We start from the raw sequence: 22,035 nt of genomic DNA on the forward strand, positions 1-22,035 counted from the left end.
CATTTTTGTTTTTATGAGGTTTATTTTCCAATCTAAAAATATGAAGACAAAATATAATAAATCACAATGAATCACAAATCAGAATGTTTTCAAGTTCATGGCATCAACTACATGGTCATGAACTACTGGAAACCCAAGACTCTGGCACAAAGGACTGTGGGTTTTATGCACTTACTGTGACGGGTGTTGCTCTTGTATTACATAATAGGTGGTGTGGTCATATATTTTGTCCCTCTGCTACATTGAGGCTGCCGTTTCAGTGTAGCTGGTGCGTAATTAGAAAAGACATTCCTAGAATTGCTGAAAAGTGTCCTTGGTCCAAAAACCATCATGATCCTTAAGATCCTCATTTCGTTAGATGGAACAGATTATTACAAAGACACTGGTGTCTAGTGTAAAATGTATTATGCTATGGCAATATGACACAAGTTAGAGAACCTTTAGACTGTGCAATTACATCAGAATGAAATGCTGTAACAAGGCTAAGAAACATTGTACTCCAAACCTCCCAATTCAAAAACACAAACCATAAAACCTTCTTAAACCAGACTGGAGTACCAGAAGTCCAGTTATGTCAAAAACATAACAAATTTTTCACCTTTGTAATACATAGTATTACTCCAAAACTAACCATACTGTCTTGCATAATACAAATTACAATAGAGTTTCCTAGTGTAAAATATTTCATTTGCAATTTCAATGTGACACTCATTTCTTTACATCATTACATTTGAGTTTTATTTATTCTTTTGATAATTATTTACAAAGAAATTCTGAAGAATTCATCAGCAGAAAAGAAGCATAAATATGTGTACTTCTCTTTTGTATGTTACAGTTATGAAACCATATTTTACAAAATACTTTATGTACAGGACAAGCCCCTTTTGAAATACCCTCAAATAGTTCATCACAAAAAAAGATTTCATATGCTTTTCAAATAGCAAGAATGAAAAGCTGCAGATATGAGCCTGGTCTGGCATGAGACTGCCAACAATACTGTTACCACATTGCATTAAAGTGACAGTTCCCCCAAAAAGGACAATTCTGTCATCATCTACTCACCCCATGTAAATAAGTAAATAAAAAGTGTTTTGCCCATACAATGAAAGTTAGGGTTGTTTTAAACCCCATTAACTTCCACTGAACAGACAAAAAAATTGATCTTCAAAATGTATTCTGTCATAGAGATTTGGAAAGACATAAGGGCAAGTAAATGATGACAGAATTGTTATTTTTCGGTGAACTATCCCTTTAACTGAATGAGAACTTTCTTTACACTGCTGGGGAAAGCCCATGTTTTCATAAAACAGTGTTTCACTCCATAATAAATTTGATGATAATTACAATATTATTAAAATCATTGACAAAATGAAAGGGCATCTTATAATATAAGTCAGTTTAATGACGGCCAAAGCCAGGCTTAGCAGCGCCTAAGCAGTGCCTCCTTTCCATCGATACATTCTCACTAATGCTTACCATGAGAAAAAAAATGCTTTAGGACTTTAAGGTTCATTCACACCAAAGATGATAATTATAGCAATGAACTAAAAGGTTTTTAAGCCAATCAGATGCCACCCAAGCTTGCATGTATATAGGACCCAATATACTTCATGATTTAGAACAAAATCAGCCCAAAACAAAGTTAGTTTCTGGAGCTCGAAACAGCTTGCCCAAGCAAACTTTCTGGAAAAGTAAACACCTTGGAACTGCTACCACTGGTCCATGGCGTCAGGATGTTCTCTAACAGAATATAGCTGATTGCGTATCTCAAATAAAGTGAGTATATCGGGGCCTTAAAGCTGCAGACAAATGCGCGGTTATAACAAAAAGAAAGTTACCGTCCGTTGGTGTGGACACTAATATAGTTCTTGTTATAGTTAGCGCTCTTGGTGTGAACATGCCTTTACAGAGCGATGACCCCAAAACCCATTCTTGCGCTGTGTAGTGATTTTCAAACCTAAGACGCTCTTGATCAGTCCCTATGAGTTTTGCTCAAGGTATTCATCTATCATGGTGAGATTGTTCAGCCAGTCTTCGTTGTTGCCCACCAGAGTGTCTATGAAGTCTACCTCCGCACCGCAACCACCTCCTCCTCCAGGTCCTTGTAGCCCCGCTGCCATTGCCCCATTGCTCTGATGCTGTGGGGTGTAGTCATATGATGGCAGTTTATCTCTGGGGTTGTAGCCCTGTGATGAACAGTGTTTCCCTGCAGAAGCAGTCTGGTAACTAGGAGGTCCCATCCCATGGGCAGGGTGCATCATGGATGGACCTCCTGGTTTCATAACAGCTAGAGCGGAAAGTGGACCTCGCATTCTGAGGTTCTGTTGGGACATGGAGGATAGCGGTTGGGTGGTGGGCATCTTCTGGTCCTGTCTGCCAACCAAACCAGGGGCTACCTGATTAGGAGGAGGACGGGAACCAGGGAAGTTGGCTGGCATACCTGCCATGCCGGATCGCTGTGGAAACTGAGGACCTCCACATCCAGATAGAGCTCCTATGGCGGGGAAAGGATGTGGGTGGTTCGCAGAATCCATATGCGGTTGCACCCCTTGTTGGTGCTGCCAGAGCTGGGACTGTGACGTGTGCTGCTGCTGCTGGGGAGAGAACATCATGCGTGACTGAAGAGCTCCAGCTTGGTGCAATGCCTGCCGCAGGTGGTGGGTCTGCACGGGACCACCTGGTAAGTTGGGGCATGGCATCCCTGGTCGCGTCACAGCGTGAGCTGGGTGTAACGGTTGACGTGGAGGCCCACCCATTCCCATCATGATCTGGCCAGGCTGCATCGCCATTCCAAAGTCTTGCGACGGGTGGCAGAGGGGTTGTTTGGAACCTTTGCCGCACATGTATCCTCCAACCGTCGGGCCCATCTGAGAGACCGAGCTGGAGGAAAGACCCATTTGGTTTGTGGGTAAAGGACCACTATGGGAGAGCATGGAGGAATTCAGCTGTTGAGAAGCTCCCAGGGGATATCCACCACACTCTGGAGGGAGTGGTCGACCTGGACCTGCAAGAAAGCAAAAATCGTTGACTTGGCATGCCTTTAGGTTTTTTAATGTTTTAAAAAGACATCTCTTATTTTTACCATGGAGGTATTTATTTGATTAGAAATACAGTAAAACAGTACTATAGTGAAATCTAATTATTTAAAATAAGATAAAAAAAAATGCAGCAGCCATTGCTCTAGGCTTCAGTGTCTCATGAATCCTTCAGAAATCATTCTAACATGCTGATTTGGTGCTCAAGAAGCATCTCTGCTTTGTAACAATGCAAGTCTTTTTTGACATTTTTTAACTATTTAATGCATCCTTGTATTAAAATAATAATTTTTTATTTAAAAAAAGAAAAAAAAAAGAAAACATTTGAACGGGAGTGTATATAGCAAAATTCTGACACGAAATTAAAAAAAGTAGGCCTCATTTACTAACGATTTTGTACAAATTTCATATTTATGCGCACAGAAATTTCTCACTCCAAAGGCTGCACCTACACATAAAAGATGCCCAAACCATGTCCATATAAGGGCTTCTGTATTTTTATTTGTTTATTTTTAAATATTTCTAATTTAATTTTAGAGCCAGTTATTCCATTTCTATGTTTCTTTCTATCTATATATCTATCTATCTATCTATCTATCTATATACAATTTTTTTATGTCAAGTCTTAATAAATGATTTGCCCCCAGGAGCATTTTTGTGTGCAAGGTTTCAGAATTTTCTGTGTAGACTTATTAATGAATCATGATTTCTGCATTTTGAAAAAATTCTGTGTTTAGATTTTATGCAAAAATGTTAAAGGAGACCCAGTATTTACCATCGTGTATGTGGTATGGTGAAGATACTGTACCTTGAAATGGTGCCACCTGTTGGCAGTCTGAGATATGCCCTCCATTCATTTGCTCCATATGCCTTTGCTTTTCCTATAAGAAACAGAAAATAATACATTAACACAATTAAGGCAATCAAATTCTATCTCTTAAGAAGTGTAAATTAAAAGGCCTTTCATCCCAAACAACAAAATTACAATTTAACAGAATAATACATTCAACATGCAGTTTGAGCACTGACTTGTTGAAGGTGCTTGTTTATTAGCTGATTCTTAAGTATCATGTTGTAGTTGCTGCCCTGGGGCTGCCGTGGCACAGCTGACGGTGGGTCCTGAAGAGGTGGCACCATTCCTGCACCTTGATCCTAAAACAAACAATAAAAGAAAGATCACTATTAAACCTGCACTCACCTTCAAACTACATTTTAGCTGTGCATAACTCAAATGTGTCAAAACAATGGCTGCCATATTCACACAGACATGATCTCACCTTCACTTGACCCACACAAACAACTGTAACTAACTACATATAATCTCACCGTGATCAAAGACGTGACGCCATTCAGTGTAACTCAACACCGCTAAAAGGTCATCTCAACCAAGCCCACATGTTCTAACAAGGCTTCTTTCCTTAGCAAAGTTGTAAACATCTGTAAATAACCACAGTGGATTCAGACCAGACCCTGCCTTCCCAGAGCCACAGACGTTTGTTTTCGTTGGCTTTGTCTGAATGCACCCCTCCACCCGAGCAGTCCAGCTAGGCATTCCCATATTCCCATTCCCACAGAAGAAACGCTCCCCACCCTCTTCCCTCTCTACTCCCATCCAAATCCTGAAAACACATGTGTAACCGGAGTAGAACATTAATCACGGACCATTATGAAGACGTGGAGAGATAACTACTTCACGTCTGGCATACTGTCCATGGCAGAATGCAACAATCTGTTTCACATCATAAAGACACAAACACAAAATGAAATTACTGGGTTTATTATGTTGTGTGAATTCAATTAAATCTCCAACTACATGCTTAGCATCACACATAGCTAATATCATGCTCAAGAACCAGCAGGGGTAATCTGAGGCACTAACAGACACTCCTAGCATGAATCTGGTGTAATCATCTTTGCTTGTAGCAGGCAGGGTGGTGAACGGCTTCCCAGGGGGAATATCGTGGTGCTTTGCAGTGGAAATGAATGGCTTGTCTGCAGCACTAGTGCTGGTAATGGATATTGATCCAGCACTTGGGTATGTGCAGCAGGAATGAAGAGCTGGTTTAGATGCTTTTGTTGGTTGTGTTAGGGCTGTGCCTGAGAATTGTCCATGCACGATTCTGTTTTGCCATTAAGAACTAAAACTTCTAATGATTATAAAGAACACTCACATCTGTTACTTCTTAAAGGAACAGTTCATCCAAAAATGAACATTCTGTCATCATTTAGTAAGCTTCAGTCACCAATCACTTAAAGGCATATGGGTTTGTGGGGTGAGTAAATGATGCCAGGATTTGAATTTTTAGTCAAACTATCCCTTTAAAATATTATGAGTAATGCTTAAACATTATTTAAACACTTTCTATTTCGTCAGCCACACAAATGCTCTCTGCAAAGCCCAAGGAAAGAAAATAGTGAGTTGATTAGTATGATAATCAGCGACTCGCTCACAAATCCAACAGGGAGATATGAATAAAAACCTTGTTTTTCCCTCTAAGCGAACGCTAGATGGCGCATGCGCACTCTAACAGTCCGTAACAAAAACAGTAACGTATGCTCTGTGCGTTTAACCGCTTGATCCACCTCAAGAGTTTACAGTGAGCTTTTCAGTCTTGATCGATTCCCTTATTGTAAAAACCCAGTCTGTTCTCTATCCAGTCAGCCTAGTGTATTTATTGATAAATATAAAAGATTACTGTGCCCATAGTCCGTGACTTATGTTTTAGTCTGTCACTCAGGACGCAGCTTTGCGCTCCATCCGGGAAAGCTCGCCAAGTTAAACAGCGTTTCCGATTGTGCCCTCGATAAGAGACGGCCTTTCATTCTTCCCCCCCTGCCCTGAGCTACACCCCAACACCTCACAAGCTTTCCAGAGCCTCCAGCAACATACGCTCGTTTCAAATAAAGCAGTCCGTCAAGCAAGCCGCCTCCCCTTTCCGTTCCGCGCGCTCACTCAGCTTTTCATCAACTCACATTTCAGCGTGCAATGCATTTAATAGATTAGATATCACAGCAGCAGAGGTTATCAAAGCAATCAGCTGCCTTTGTTGTCGAACAGAATGCAACCGTTCCTGTGCGTACAAGACGGTAACAAAGAAAGAGAGATATGTTTAACCCTCCCTGTCAAATCCATCGGGGTGGAAAATGTAAATTTTCTCTCTCTCTCTCTCTCTCTCTCTTTGTATTGCAGTATTGTATTTGCATGGCAAAATAAGTACAAAAGCAATAAAGTAATACTATAAATAAATACAATTATCAATAATATAAAAAGACGATAATTAGAAGTGCAGAATATTATTTCGAAAGCAAATGTAAGCAAAATGATCTAAAAAGAATATAAGAATTGCAGAGTATTATTTCGAAAGCAAATGTAAGCAAAATGACATTAATTAAAAGTTATTTGAAAGGCGTAACGATGAAAAACAGCCCTAAATATGCCCTAAACCACATAAAAGAGACATAATTGCCCATATCAAACTAAGAAGAGAAATAAAACCAATTATGCATTTGCGTGCTGCCGAGCATGAAAGGATGTTCTCTCACTTAACCAAGAGCGTGCATGTTTGACCTTGCTTTTGTCATCTGAACCAGGGTTATTATAGTTTTTTGACATTTCAATAGTTTTTTTGTTTTGTTTTTATTTCATTTGATTTATTTCAGAAAAATCATATTTTGAGTTCATTTAGCATAGTTTAAAAGATTTATATCCCTTTACAAGATTTTTTATTTTATTTTTTGCAGTCACTTATTGCAAATTTACTCACTCCAGTACAGTCACTCCAATACCTAACTCACACACAGAGAGTGAATTGTGGTTGGTTGTTTTACCATAGATGCCCTCATTCATAAACGATTACATTCCTCCAGTGTTAAACATTTAGTTTCATCCTTGGTTTGAGACCCCAATTTAAACATCAAGTAAGGCTTTATTTGCCAAAAAAAACAAAAACAAGTGGAAAATCAAATCTCTCTATATTTAGGGCCATTCTCCAGGCTTTAGCTAATTATCATGGGAAAATGTCTGAGAAGCAGAGCAGGACTATAGGAAGGGAAAGAGAGAGAGAGAGGTTGTTGTTGAATATCAGTTAAGTCGCTTTGTCATGCAACTCCAAGTGACCTTGCTGGGAGCAGAGAGGGGGAGGGACAGAGAAGGAGGGAAAGCTTATGACTGCAAGAGTTAGGAAAGAATGAGATGAGGATGAATGGAGTGGGCAGAAAGCGAGGAATAAGAAGAGAGAAAGGGACTGACTCATGCGCACAACTTTTGCAAAACAGGTAGAATTAGAAAGCGCAGTGGATAATGGAAGCAGACACGAGACAGATAGAAAGAGAGAGCGCATGCAAGGAAAGCGTGCGAGAGAAAGTGGGACAGAGTTGTGTAAAGAGCTCCGCTTTGCCGTCCTGGCAGAAGTCCAGCTGTCCAGAGCACAGGCAGACACTAAGTACTGCTTTTATCTCCACAGTAACCAAGTTTATTTACGTCTATTGCCTTGATGGTGGGGTTAAATTGCTATGAAATGATGACCGACACAATACCGACTTTCTTTACAAATGCACAAGCGTCTGCCTCGAATCGATAACCTCTGATAATATTTAATATGCATGCCCTGATTTATGCATGCACACATACGGCGATATGTATACGTACGAGCATGATAGTGGGAGCGGCTCACATCATTGGGCATGAGAGGAGGATGTTAATGAATGTGACGCCTGACCTACTTCCACAACAACACATATCAGCTCCCTCTTTCTCTCTCTCTCTCATTCTCTGTTTGTGTGGCTTGGAGACAAGAGCCAGTCTTCATGCCAGTCTGGTTAACCACATTGTGCCATATCTACCATATACCCCATCACAAAAATCCAGTTCTTGGGGCGCCCGAGGATTTCCACGTGTTTTGTTCAGAGACGTAAAAATAGATTTTAGGTTTAAAAAACCCTGTTATTGAGGGGGAAAGCGAATAAAGATCGGAGGTGTGTGGGTGGATGGATGTGAAGGAGAGAACAAGCTCCCCCAGTCTTGCTGCTTTGAAGCCTACTAACTATCCTGGGACCCTTTGAAACACCGCCTCAAATTCCCGAACTGTTCCTGGCATGCATTTCTGCACACACACAGACAAAGACACACACATATTCACCCATCCCCCTACCAGTGCCAGACACTGGAAAGCGTAAGATCCACACACACACACACACACACACACACACACACACTTGTGTGATAAAGCATGCCCACAAACTGCATTCGCACAAAACATATTTGCACATTAAAAATGTTCTCACACGTACAGTACACACATTCACACACACCTGGGCTTAGAGGGAAAGAGCCGCTGCCAGGCTAGTGTTAACTTGGCAGAGTGCTTAATTTATTCAGCATTCATTCCTGCCACAGCTGGGCTCTGTGTCCTCAACCTTGCAGAACCACAGAACCGCGCTGGGCTACGATATCTTCAGTGCGGCTCTCACACCTTGGGCCCCGGCGGACCGTTCTAATTATTACTTAGTAAATTCTTGAATTGCTTTACTTTACCTTGGCTGTCTTCTAAGATCCATCTCAGCAGTTCTATAAGAATGAGGCTCTCTTTCTCCGTGCTGGATGCAGAGGCTTATTTGTTTGCATTTGTCCGAGCTAGGCCCCTCCGAAATACCCTGGAACTATATTCTCTACCATCTGTGTACACCCCCTCCCGCCCCTCTCCTGTCCACCCTCCTTCCTCCATTCCACCTCAGGGCAAGGTCACTCGGGACGGGCTCTGCTTAGCCACTACACTACAACACAAAGACAACACGGTCGGCTTTCAACTGCATCTGACCGAGTGTTTTATTAAGCCATTTTAGCCACTGTTAAGTCTTGTACTGTTAGCGTGAATATTCTCCACACAGTGTCAGACCTGTTATAATCTCTTACTGTACACTGAATAATAATGCTAATTGAATGAACAATTATACTAATTATTGAAATCTTTTAATATAAAAAAAGAGCTCTACAGAAACGGAATCAATCTAAATTCTCAATGCATGAGTTCTCTATAGACCAATATATCAACCAGAAGGATATTGGGTGTGTTAGCTCAATAGATAATGCACATTTTCAAATGTTTGTATTTTAAATTAATTTATGAATGATTCAATTTAATTATTTTAAGTTTAATAAATAATTAGTCAAATTAATAAAAAAATATGTACATATAATTTGACATGCATTAATAAAATAAAATAGATCATAGAGATTAGTACATTTTAATACAAATTCATTGTGCCATTTCACAAAAATTATATTAAATTTTTTTTAAATGAAGTAAAATCATTAAATTTAGATATGCTTAATATTTAAAAATGTAAATAAAATGCTGTTAAATTAATTTACTTAAATTCTATTTAAATATTTTAAAATTAAATAATAAATTATTATATTTACATACATTTAATAATTTAAACTTTTCAAATATATATATATATATATATATATATAATAATAAAAAATTTTTTTAATCGCAAGCAGAAAAATAAACAAACAAACAAATAAAAAGCATATATCTACATTATACCAGCCAGCGACTGGTCATCGGTAATTGAATTTAAAATTGAATGATGGTTGACTAGCTCACATGTTGCATTTACACAGTGTCTTTCACTTCCTCTCTTCCATGCAAAACACAGGCTGCTCGCTTCCCTGATGTCTTACAGTCCCCGATGGAGGACAGACCTCTGGCATTTCTTCTTTTTTGATCTGATCACATGTTCAGCCTTTGCGTTTCTCATCTACTGGGCAAACACAGCGTCACAGCGTCTGTACACAGACAGGAGGGCTTTGTTTCCAATGTAGACTGTTTACTGGGGGAGAGAAAGTTTGATTTCCATGTAGTTCTCTTGAGATACTGATACCTTGCAGGTGTATGTGTGTGTGAGTGAGTGTGGTGCAGAATACCAAGCACACAGGTCTGGCGGCTCATATCTAATAATAAGAAGGGAATGGGGAAAGATTATCTTGAACAAAGAAATGAAGAGCAGTGTGTGTTGCTACAATGTACTATTCGACCTCTCCAATTCAAGACCAAAGACACTTTCTTCAATTAAAACACACACACACACACACACACACACACACAGACAGTCTGAGAGGGATCGTGGGGGGATTACTGCTGTCAGGATAGATCAGCTGCTTAGACCACTCACCCTTGTCTAAATCAGACTGGTAGAAGCTACATGAAACAGGCAATCCCTTACAAACACTTTATAAACACCTCAGACACTCTTTCTAAACCTGTAATCGTAGCTTATTAGCCGTAGGGTTTTATCTTCCTCCAAGCACACAAATGTGCTTTTTTTTGTAATGCATTTAAGTTTTGGCTTCCATTTCAAAACTGGATGAGTGAAACACATACAAGAAATGCTGAAATAGAAATGAGCTATTTAAATCTTTGTGTTGATTTAGCTAAAAGTTGAACTAAACCATGTCTGTTAGCTAAAAGCTCAAGAAAATGCTATAAACCCCAACAGGGTGGTCAGGACCCAGACTCACTTGGCTACTTAATAAATAAATATATGAATTAAAAATATAAATAATTTCACAGATGTTTTACAAAATACAGTAAAACGGTGATATTGTGAAATATTACATTTGAAAGATTTTAATATATTTTAAAATTTATTTTATTCCTGTCATGGCAAATCTGAATTGTCAACAGACTGATCCTTCAGCAATCATTCTGATATGCTGATTTTGTGCTCAAGAATTATTTGTTTTAGTTGTGCTGCTGTATTTTTGTGAAAACCTTTTTCTTCAGGATTCTTTTATGAATAAAAGTTCAAAAGAACAACATTTATATATTAAAGAGAAATGTTTTGTAACATTACAAATGCCTTTGCTGTCACTTTTGATCAACTAAATGCATCCTTGCTGTATAAAAATATGAATTTCCTTGAAAAAAAAAAATCTTACTGACCCCAAACTTTTAAATGCTATGATAATGCTAAATATACGTATTTTTACTTTAAAAAGCACTGAAGCACAAAAAGCTGCTTACCAGGGACAATGGTCAAATATACAGTTTACCAATTACAGTTTAACATTACACATAAACTGACCAATCAGAATCAAGTATTCCAAATAATGCATGAGATGTGTGTGTGTGTGTGTTCTGTGACATCTGCAGCCCGTTCAAGGTACTTATTGGAGGGAGTCCTTGAGATCCACCAATTCTTGGCTCTCCTCATGCAAGGTTAGCAATTTAAATCCACTGATAACATGTACATAACACACACACACACACACACACACACACACACACTCACACTCACACTCACACTCACACTCACACTCACACTCACACTCACACTCACACTCACACTCACACTCACACTCACTCACACACACACACACACTGTCCTTGAGCACTTTCTCCCTTTATTAACCGAGTATCTCTGTATCACTCCCCTCTCTCTCGTCATGATGCAGAAATGTGAGAGGATCTATAAAAAATCCATGTGTTTTTATGTGGCTTCTCTTTTTACTCCTTTTTCTTAGTATGACAACCAGAGCTTCAGTTTGATCAGGAAGGGGAGGAGCAACCAAAAAGATGTGAAAACACTAAACAATTGAGGCTTCAGGTTGTTATAACTTATTTCTTTATCAATCAAATATCAAGTACAATAAAGTCAACACTGATTACCTTAATGTTATTGTGATTTTCTGAGATAATTATGGGTAATTTCAGTCATTAAACAATACAGCAAAAACATTACTAACATCAAATATTAAACATTTAACAGCTTCTATAGTATAGTGAGTTTCTGCTGTAAATGTCACAAAAAGATAAATGTCACATTTAACTTGTTTGTTATTGATATATATATATATATATATATATGAAATAAAATGCCACTGCGTGATGCTTTTCTTGCTGACAGTTCATTTAACAACTTTGACGTTTATGATACACATTAACTTTCTTGCTGAATAAATAACTACATGGTTAGTGTTAAAACAGATATTTTTAATGCAGGATCAACCTTCTTAATCAGCATCAGACGTATTGATATTTCAAGATCGATTGGCCCATCTCTCTTCCTCTCTCATTCTTCCCTCTGTCTCTTATTCTGTCTTAGTTTCTTGAACGTCTACTCTTGTTTTCACTCTCTTTCACCCTCCACTGTTTCTTTAATAACACATCGTAATCCTGGATGAATGAATTAGGTTAATGCCAGGGAACAGGTCACATAAACAATATATTCTCTCTCTCTTTTGCCATCTCACTCTCATGCTCAGTAAGCATGGACTGTTCTTTTAAGCACTGCACACCCGGTTTCATTTGGTAAATTGATTGGGAGATTTGTGCGCTGAGTGGAAGATAAAGCCCCATGGGATGAGTGGAGGAGCCGCCACCATTAAAACTGACAGATGCCAAACATGCAAACACGAATCGCATGCTAAGGGGCCACAGTGGCATGTCATCACGTTTATTTATTGTTATTTAAAGGGGTCATGTGATGCTATTTTAAAGATCATTATTTTGTGTATTTGGTGTAATAGAATATGTTGACATGCTTTAATGTTCAAAAAACATTATTTTTCAAATACTGTACATTATTGTAGGTCCTCTATGCCCATCCTCTCTCAAACACGTCATTTTCAACAAAGCCCCCTCCTTTGACAAGCGCAGTCTGCTCTGATTGGCCAGCTGACCCAGTGCATTGTGATTGGCCGAACACCACAAGCATGTATCGGAAATGTAACGCCCCTTACCATAATCGCGAGCTTCAGTTTTCAAAGTAAATATCAAGACAGTTAATAATGTCGTTAGTTGTTCTGTTGTAAATAAATCTTAACCAATGATTCCTAATCGCATCTACTTCTGGAAGGCCAAATAAAGTGCTTTTGCTTTCGCACTGAAATACACAGTGTCTCACTGACATGGCAGCATCAACACGACTGCGGTTCCTGACTGCATTTGGGTGCATTATGCTAATATTTCCACATAGTGACGTAGACATGTGGGGGCATGTTAGAACGAGCCGTTTTAGGTAGGCGTGGTTGACTCTTAACTTTTATAAAGAATATCTCTTTGGATTTGTGACTTTAGTCTTTGCAACTTTACAGATCTTCTTTATGCAACAAGAGCTTGTAACACTCCAAAGAGAAAGGAAAACTTGAAATCACATCATATGACCCCTTTAAAGGAGGAAACCAAACGAAACCTCCGTTTTCACCCTCTTACTCTGTCATTAGCTACTTGTATTAAACACCGAAACACAGCCAAGTACCTCATGCGCAATTTAAAAGGCATTATACAGAGCACTTAACTCATGTACAACAATTTAATGATTCAAGGGAATGTTTCGATGAGCAATTCTTAAAGTTGAGAACAAATCATGCTGGGAAAAAATGAATGAGGCAGAATTTGAATTAATTTTTTTAAACAAACTGGTGTTGTTAAAGTTATTGGTGATCTGTTTAATTATGCATGCCACATTCCCGCCCATATGTTCCTCTGCAAGAGTGCGACAGAGGAGGCAGGAATGAACATGCATGTGTGTGATGATCCCCTGTTGGGGAGGGAATAAAATGGGATAGAATGTAAGAGATAGATTCACTTTAGTAACATTTGCTGGACTGCCAACTTTAATCCGGGTTTTAATCTTGTCTAAATTATTCTGTAAAGTATGTTATTGCAATATGTTAGTGTTATACTGGAATCGTTGACATGGAGATTCATCCACCATTATTACAGACAACCAGTTTTAGAAAAAACTGGTAAAAACCATTCACATATGTAGGCTCGGTAGGATTTTTTTTTTTTTGAAAGAAATTATCTTTATTTAGCAAGGATGCATTCAAATTACATTAAAGACTTTTATTGAAAGAGACATTAAAGACTTTTACATTGATACAAAAGCAACTTTATATGGCAAATAAATGCTGTTCTTTTGAACTTTCTATTCATCAAAGAATCAAAAATTAAAAATAGGCAGTACAGCTGTTTTTAATATTGATATTTTACTTAAACATCAAATCAGCATATTAGAATAATTTCTGAAGGATCATGTGACACTGAAGACTGGATTAATGGTTGCAGAAAATTCAGCTTTGCCATCACAGGAATAAATTATAGTTAAAATATATTAAAATAGAACTCAGTTCATTTTAAATCATCTCTTTTCACCCAGGTAATGTATAATGAATATTTATTTTACACAAAGGTCAAGCCAAGAGAGGTTTTCAAGTAACGTCTGACTAACCACTGACACAAACCATGCTGTGGTCTCTCTCTCTCTCTCTTTCTCACACACACACACACACACACACACGTCTGGTTTGTTACACACACACACACACACACACACACACACACACACACACACACACAGAGTATAACAGACAGGAACAAACACATTGTGGGCGTAATGTCTACAAGTGGTCACTTGGTAGCTTAGTGGATCGTAACCACGCCCCTCCGCATGTCCCTCGGCCAATAGGATTGGGTGTGTCTACGGCTTGTGGCATTAGTTGAGTAGATTTCACAAAATAAACCACAGTGCTATGACTGAACCTTCAGTGTTGCACAATCTGAAAGATTTCACTTTGTACTCTACAATAGGCCTGTTGGAATCATTTCTAGTCGTGAGGAGGATGTTTGCATGAGCGTATAAATGTGGTTGTTTATAGGTCAGTGGTTTGAATAGATGCAATAAATCAGAGCATTTATTTCTGCTATGCAAATCTTTTAGATGGATTGTGTTAATGACCAGTGGATTTACCACAACCTTTCTAATCATCTGTGGTTACTAGATACGAAATTAAAATAAACAAATAAATAACAGTCTAATTTAGACTGATTTGCTAATGAACCATTAAGACCAAATTGTGAACCAGATTGACTAATTCGTTCAAAAGAATGACTCAAAGCGATCATTTGTAATGTTCACTATGTGAGCTTGTTTTACTCTACAGAAGAAGAATATCCAGCTGATTAAATATTTAGAGCTGAGCGCAACTACAAAATGCATCCTCACTTCAGACATTTCCATTGCTTTTTACTCTTTTGCATGGTTGAAAAGGTGATTTTAAATTCCTAGCTACTTCCAAAATACCCTGAAATTGCTTTTTTTGGTCTAAAATAAGGCTATACTTTTGACTTGCACAGTTCTACACCATGATATGATGCTCTGATATTAGGCACTGAAACATTTGTAGCGTACTATCAACAGTAAATGAAGGCAATTTTATAGATGCTTGTGATTGTTGTATTCTACACCCTTAAAATAATATATTTATAGCTGGGAGTGCATTATTGGGACAGATGAGATGGATGGGGAGAAAAAGCACGAGAGAGAGAAATCAATTTTGTTGAAACAGTGACACACTGCACTTGACTGATATCTTTAACCTGCTCAAGAAAACACATTCTTATTAAAGCGACAGCACACATTTAAACGCACGAATCAAACTCAGATCTGGTAATTCTCGAACCGCACCGCAGCATTTTTTATTCCTGCTCAACATAAAAGTAGAACAAAGGCTCAAACGCTCAGCGCTAGTTTTACGCCACCACCCTCTTTTTTCCCCTCTCTCTCCTCGTCATTTTCTCCCTCTTCTGTATTCTCCTGTATTCTCCTTCATCACTCTCTCCACAGGGTGTCTGGAAGAAGGCAAGGAAAAGACAACAACAAACGACTGCATGTCAGACAGAATGAATGGTAGAAGAGAGAGAGAAAGTGAGAGAGAGAGAGAGAGAGACAGAGAGAGAGAGGGTGTCTGGAAGAAGGCAAGGAAAAGACAACAACAAACGACTGCATGTCAGACAGAATGAATGGTAGAAGAGAGAGAGAAAGTGAGAGAGAGAGAGAGAGAGAGACAGAGAGAGAGAAACCCACCCAAACAGGAGCAGGAAGGCGCTGAGAGGAGAAAAGACTGAATCAGCATCCACCACAGCAAGAGCTGCTGTCTAGATCACTGCTTCTCAACCGCTTTGGCTTCAGGCTCAGATTTTACATTAGAACACCGAGTGGCAACCCAACGCAGACCCAAAATTGTTTACGATGCAAAAGTAAATGAGAATGTCTCTGAAATACAACATGAAATGGTATTAATCTTAACTATAAACTGGCCATTTTCCTGCAATATATTAAGATCAGACTAACCACAGGCTCTTCTTTGTAGTTTGGAGTGTTTGGTTGTCGTTTGAACTTTGATGGCCTTCTGAACTTTTGACTTTCATGCTCTCAGGAGCCAATAATTCACTAAACAAAGCACCAACCATGTTTGTCCTCACTGAAATTGAACCCGTACCAGTATTTAATGTCGTCTGGGTCATATTTTCTTTTAGCTTGGGTAGTTTTGGTCATGGTTTCTGAGGATGAGGGCATTTGGACACATGATCCTTCGTCATACTGAACTATAATGAAAATATTTGACAATAATAACGAAAAAGAACTGACACAAACTGTCTGAACTGAAGATTTTGCTACTCCCAATGTACCTTCTGTGCCTCTGAAGCAAGTTTTCTTTTCTGCTGACGTCACCAAGTTCATATCAGCTGGCAAAAATATAATCCAATATCAAACCTAACTTTTAATGATCCAATCAATCAAATCAAGTCCCATCCTATATTATTTCCAACTCAATACACAGTCAGAAATATGCCAAATTACCCAAGTTCAATGCATTTTAAAGTTTTTAAGACTTTTATATGCAGAGGCACTGATATGAAACAGAGCTAGCATGGTCACTATTGAAGTTACATAGATTTGACATAAAGAGACGAACAAATATGAAAAAGCATCATGCATATAGGTAAATGTACTATATCTGGCAGTCATCACTGTCAACACATGGCTTCATGTCGAGTTAGACTCAATCTGACATTTATATAACCCGCTGTAACACAAACACAGTGTCTAACCAAATCCAAAAGTCATCACACACGTGGCTGGTCATGTAGCCTAGTTTGTATAAACTGATGTTAAATATACAAAGAGAGCAGTTTAGCAACTTCAGCCGGGAATTATAGACTCAACAGGAATTTACAGCATGACAACGATACAGAGTGAAACATATTGGCATTTCATTCATGAATTAATTTGTGGTTTTGGATTAACCCTTTAAACAACTGGACAGTTCTCATTCATTTCTACGCACTGGTATTTTTAGTTCACATCTCTCTTGTTCAAAATGTTCGAGTGCTTGGGTTTTTCTGCCTTCAGAGACTAATCAGAGCACAAGCCAATAGCATCTGAGCACAGAATGTGAACATTTCATTGGTGTGAACTATTGAATGAACATGCATTTCACTGAACAAGTCACTATATTGAATGTGAATTCAAAGACTCAGATTGACACTGAATGAATGAGCTGACTTGTTTGTGATTGAGGGTCTGCTGATTTAAATTATACTAAGGGTAATAATACTTGTTGTCGGTAGTGAACGTCACTGCATTACTATGGATGCTAATTTCTGCCACATAAAAAAAAAAAACCTTTTGGTAAATCAAATTTCAACAAAAAAGTATTAAGTCATAATTTAATATGAGATAAAAATAATGATTATGACAAAAAAGTCATAATTATGATATACTGTAAAAAGTCAAAATAATATAAAATCAGTTATAACTTATCCCACTTTCAACTAATTTTAACTTAGTAAGTCATAATTCTGGCTTTTTATATCAAAATAAGATTTATCTCATAATTACATCATTTGTAGTTAAGATTTTTTCATTTATGGCGGAAACAGGCTTTCATAGATTATATGCTCATTTTGTTTTTTAAAGACTGACCAACAAATACAGTATATTTGTCTTCATTGTAAACAGCATATCTATTGTTTTTACATTTAAAACCTAACCTTTTAAATATGGTTTTGCTTGAAAAGTATGCTCATGTTATATGTATTTAAAATAAACATGATTTGCTTTGACATAACTTCATATTGTACACATCTTAAACAGACGAGAATGACTAACAAGAACATCCAAGAGGCTGCTTTTGCCTCAGTCCTGAATAAATCTGAGCTAGTCCATTGATATTAAACAATCAGAGTTCTTGTGTAGGTGGATATTTTTTATAGACTGTGTATATCACTCAGATACTTTTAGAACATGTATGTGTGTGTGTGTGAAAAGCAGCTCCCAGAACTCAGTCGCCAAGACTGTCTCACTCTGTCTGCCTCCTGTCTGTCTCTCCTTTTCCGCCTCCACTTTCTTTCTCCCTCCCTCCTCTCTCTCTCTCTCTCTCTTCTTCCCTCACTAAACTCACATACTCTCTATTTCGCAGTGTCGCTCACACACACACTATGCTTTTTCTGTATGTCTGCCTCATTCTCCTGTCTGGAGTCAGACTCTCTCGGTGTATCTACACTGACACTGCTCTCCTCCCTCCCTCTCTCTCTTCCTCTAGCATCTGTCCCCTCCTCTCTCCCCCCACAGTAAGATGAAAAAATGAGAGAATTAAACATGAGCTGCCTTTGAACAGACAGAGAGAGAGCATTTGGTGCAGATGGGTTTAATCGTTGCCGTTCTTGCTAAAACAGCAACAACACACACACGCACGCACACACACACACACAAAACAAAGAATCAGAGAGGATAGGTAAATGTGTTTGACATTGACTGAGAGTACGTCTGTAGATTCTGGAGGCTGGAAATGTGAGTAAGAAGAGCACCGACCCACCAAAAAAAAAAAAAAAGTTCACAGACAAGTCATTAGTTTGTGAATCGGACATCATGGCTCATGCTGAGTTTGTTACACACAGGAAACAGTGGGGTGCACGCTAATCAGATGATATCTAAATCTCACATGGGACACACAATAAGCTTTCCCAAGAAGATTTTAAGTTGCTTTTGCATTTGTGGCCATACATTTCGTATGTTTTGCGCATGACACGTCAATGAAATTGAAAATTAATACAACCATCTTAACACCCTTATTTGCCTCCTGTGATGTAAGAAACAGTGGGGTGCACGCTAAACAGATTATTTCTAAATCTCACATGGGACACACAATAAGCTTTCCCAAGAAGATTTTAAGTTGCTTTTGCATTTGTGGCCATACATTTCGTATGTTTTGCGCATGACACGTCAATGAAATTGAAAATTAATTTGCCTTCACTAGTTCATATTAAATGGTCCTGTGATGTAACAACTGAATAAAGTATAGAAAATGAAAGTCATAAAAGCTGCATTCACAAAAATGAACGAATAAAAAATTAGCAAATAATTAGAAACTTACAGCAGTTTTATATGGAGTACAATGTCACACAGGACACGTCAACTTTCCAAATATAAAACAAACACATGCATGGCACAAAACCCATAGATAGCATGTGGGGAAATGTGTGGCAGCAGTGACCTGCCCTCCCTTTGTCTTGTCTGTCTCGGCATTTCTCTCAGACACATTTATGTACAGCTGACCCACTTAGAGCTTTTAAAAATGGTTAAAATCATTGAACTTGCCCAAGCAGAGGAGAGGCGCAAAACAAGGTTAGACTCTCCACACCCTGCTGGGAAGACTGCTGTGGATGTGTGTGAATGTGTGTGTGTGTGTAGTGTTGGTATGAAATATTTTCTCCCGTGTATATAGCCAACCCACCACCCCACCATTTCAGCCTTGAAGGAAGGACATGAACACACAAACAAGAGAGAAAAGAGAGTGATACATACATATACATACCAACAGGGCTGAGTGGAGATCAGTGTTGTTATTGTTAACTAAAATGAATGAAATAGAGGTGTAATAAAATAAATTATAAATATTAGATGGAAAAATTAAGCTTACTAAAACTTATTTCAGTTAGTCGCCAAGGCAACATTTATAATTTTCAAACTAAAGTACTAAAATTACTACAACAAAAACTGAAATAAATATAAATGAAAGCTATATTAGTGCTGGGCAACGATTAATCGCAATTAATTGCATCCAAAATAAAAGTTTTAGTTTATTTAATATATGTGTGTGTACTGTGTATATTTATTATGTATATGTAAAGACACACATACAGTATATACAGTATTTTGAAAATATTTACATGTATTTACATGTTTATATTTATATAATTTACATTATATATAAAAATATTTAATATAAAAACATAATATATTTTTCTTAAATATATACATGCATGTGTGTATATTTATATATACATAATACATTTTTACCTGAGAAGAGATGATGCCAACCCCCCAGAAGACCTCAGATGATGCCAACCCTCTGACAGCATACAAAACTACCGAATTTTGCTATAAGTTTGATTGCAATCACAACATATAATCGTTGCTGTTAATAGTGTTCATCGTCTGTTTGATTACATGACATTAACTAACTGCTTGATTTTTACCGTATATTTCGGCCATATGGACATCAGCTTGAGATAGCCACCACTGATAAGCTATTACTAAATACAATGTAGAAACATTAATTTTCTGTAAAGCTGCTTTGCAACGATTTGCAGCGTGAAAAGTGCTATACAAATAAACTTAAATTGAATTGAAATGAAATATACACAGTACACACACATATATTATGTACACAAAAACGTTTATTTTGGATGCGATTCATCGCGATTAATCGTTGGCCAGCACTAATAAAAATATTAAAAATCTAAAAATAAATAAATAAATAAAATACAAAATACAAAATGACGTAACAAAATGACTAAAACTTACCAAATTAAAATGAAACTGAAAATATAAAAAATACATAATTTAAGCTAACACACACACCGTTAGGTCTCTCTCTCTCTCTCTCACACACACACACCACTAGGGTTATCCAATCTGTCACACCAAGACACAGAAGACAGCAAAAAGGGGAAGAAAAGAACCACAAAGAGACAGAGTGAAACAAAGAATTTGTCACTGATGTCAAAAAGGCAAGTAGAGGAAAGGATAAAAGGATTGTTCATATCTAGGTAACTGGAACTGACAACAAACAGACGGCAAGATGAGGAGAAAATGTGTTTGTTCTAAAATCTCACATAGAAATTTACTTTCTCGATATTTAACAACTCTTATCCCCATCCTCTTCTCTCTATTTCTCGCTTCTTCCTGGTTCTGGGCGTTTTACAATAAATTCATCGCTCTGAATATTTTTCTTACTTTCCCTAATTGAGGAGTGTCAGAGAGGTTACAAAGATAAAAAAGGCAATCTCACTTCTGCTTCTGAGCTCACAGACAAACAGACTTCCTCCACAAACTGTAAGCATGACAGAGAGAAGAGAGAGAGGTGTTCAGTAGGAGGAGGGGATCCCCACTTGAGTCAACGACTACGAGAAAGCTGCTCCTGCTGGGAAAATACCTGTGTTGCTGTATATTTCTTGTGAATCATGAGTCTTGATAACAATCAAACTACTGTTTTCTACCCGTTTATGCTCCTCGAGGAAATAGACGTACATGGTGTGTTTATTATAAGATGCGCCACACAGTTTTACCAAAACAATTACAAACCAAATCTTACCATCAATTTAGCAAAGTGCGAATTTGGACTTGAAGACTTTCCTATTTAGTGGTTACTTGTGTAAGTTTATTCATTTAGTTATATATAAATACATATTATATATTTTTACATAAATATATCATAAGGGTATTTATAATATGTAAACATTATGTAATTATAAAAACCTATACTATGCGTGATAAATATAAATACATTTATTTAAAAAAAATTTGTATTGTGTGTGTATATATATATATATATATATATATATAAATTATATTAAATACATTAAATATATTTATAAATGTTAATTTATAACTAATAATTTTTATTTCAAAATGTCCAAGAATAGAAATTACTAAAAGATGGACAGAAATCTAATCTCATATCATAAACAAAAATCAATGTGAGTTGAGTTGTTAAATGTGGTTTTGAATAACTCTGATTGATTGTGTGTGTGTGTGTGTGTGTGTGTGTGTGTGTGTGTGTGAGAGAGAGAGAGAGAGAGAGAGACACGTGTGTGTGAGAGAGAGAGAGAGAGAGAGAGAGAGAGAGAGAGAGAGAGAGAGA

The 22,035-nt window shown here is 37.6% G+C and overlaps 1 protein-coding gene across 1 annotated transcript in view; it reads right to left on the reverse strand.

The window, feature by feature from the left end:
* Nucleotides 1–877: 877 nt before the first annotated feature.
* Nucleotides 878–22,035, reverse strand: part of LOC107562020 (trithorax group protein osa-like) — a 65,759-nt gene continuing 44,601 nt past the window's right edge. The window contains exons 3-5 of the mRNA XM_016246589.1: nucleotides 4,065–4,187; nucleotides 3,844–3,916; nucleotides 878–3,004 (exon numbers count right to left, since the gene is read on the reverse strand). Of these exons, the coding sequence (XP_016102075.1) occupies nucleotides 1,980–3,004; nucleotides 3,844–3,916; nucleotides 4,065–4,187 (1,221 nt within the window). The 3' untranslated portion in view covers nucleotides 878–1,979. The remainder of the gene's footprint in view (nucleotides 3,005–3,843; nucleotides 3,917–4,064; nucleotides 4,188–22,035) is intronic.

Source organism: Sinocyclocheilus grahami, unplaced genomic scaffold (assembly GCF_001515645.1).
Source record: "Sinocyclocheilus grahami isolate Dianchi unplaced genomic scaffold, SAMN03320097.WGS_v1.1 scaffold24.1, whole genome shotgun sequence".
NCBI classification, from domain to species: Eukaryota; Metazoa; Chordata; class Actinopteri; order Cypriniformes; family Cyprinidae; genus Sinocyclocheilus; species Sinocyclocheilus grahami.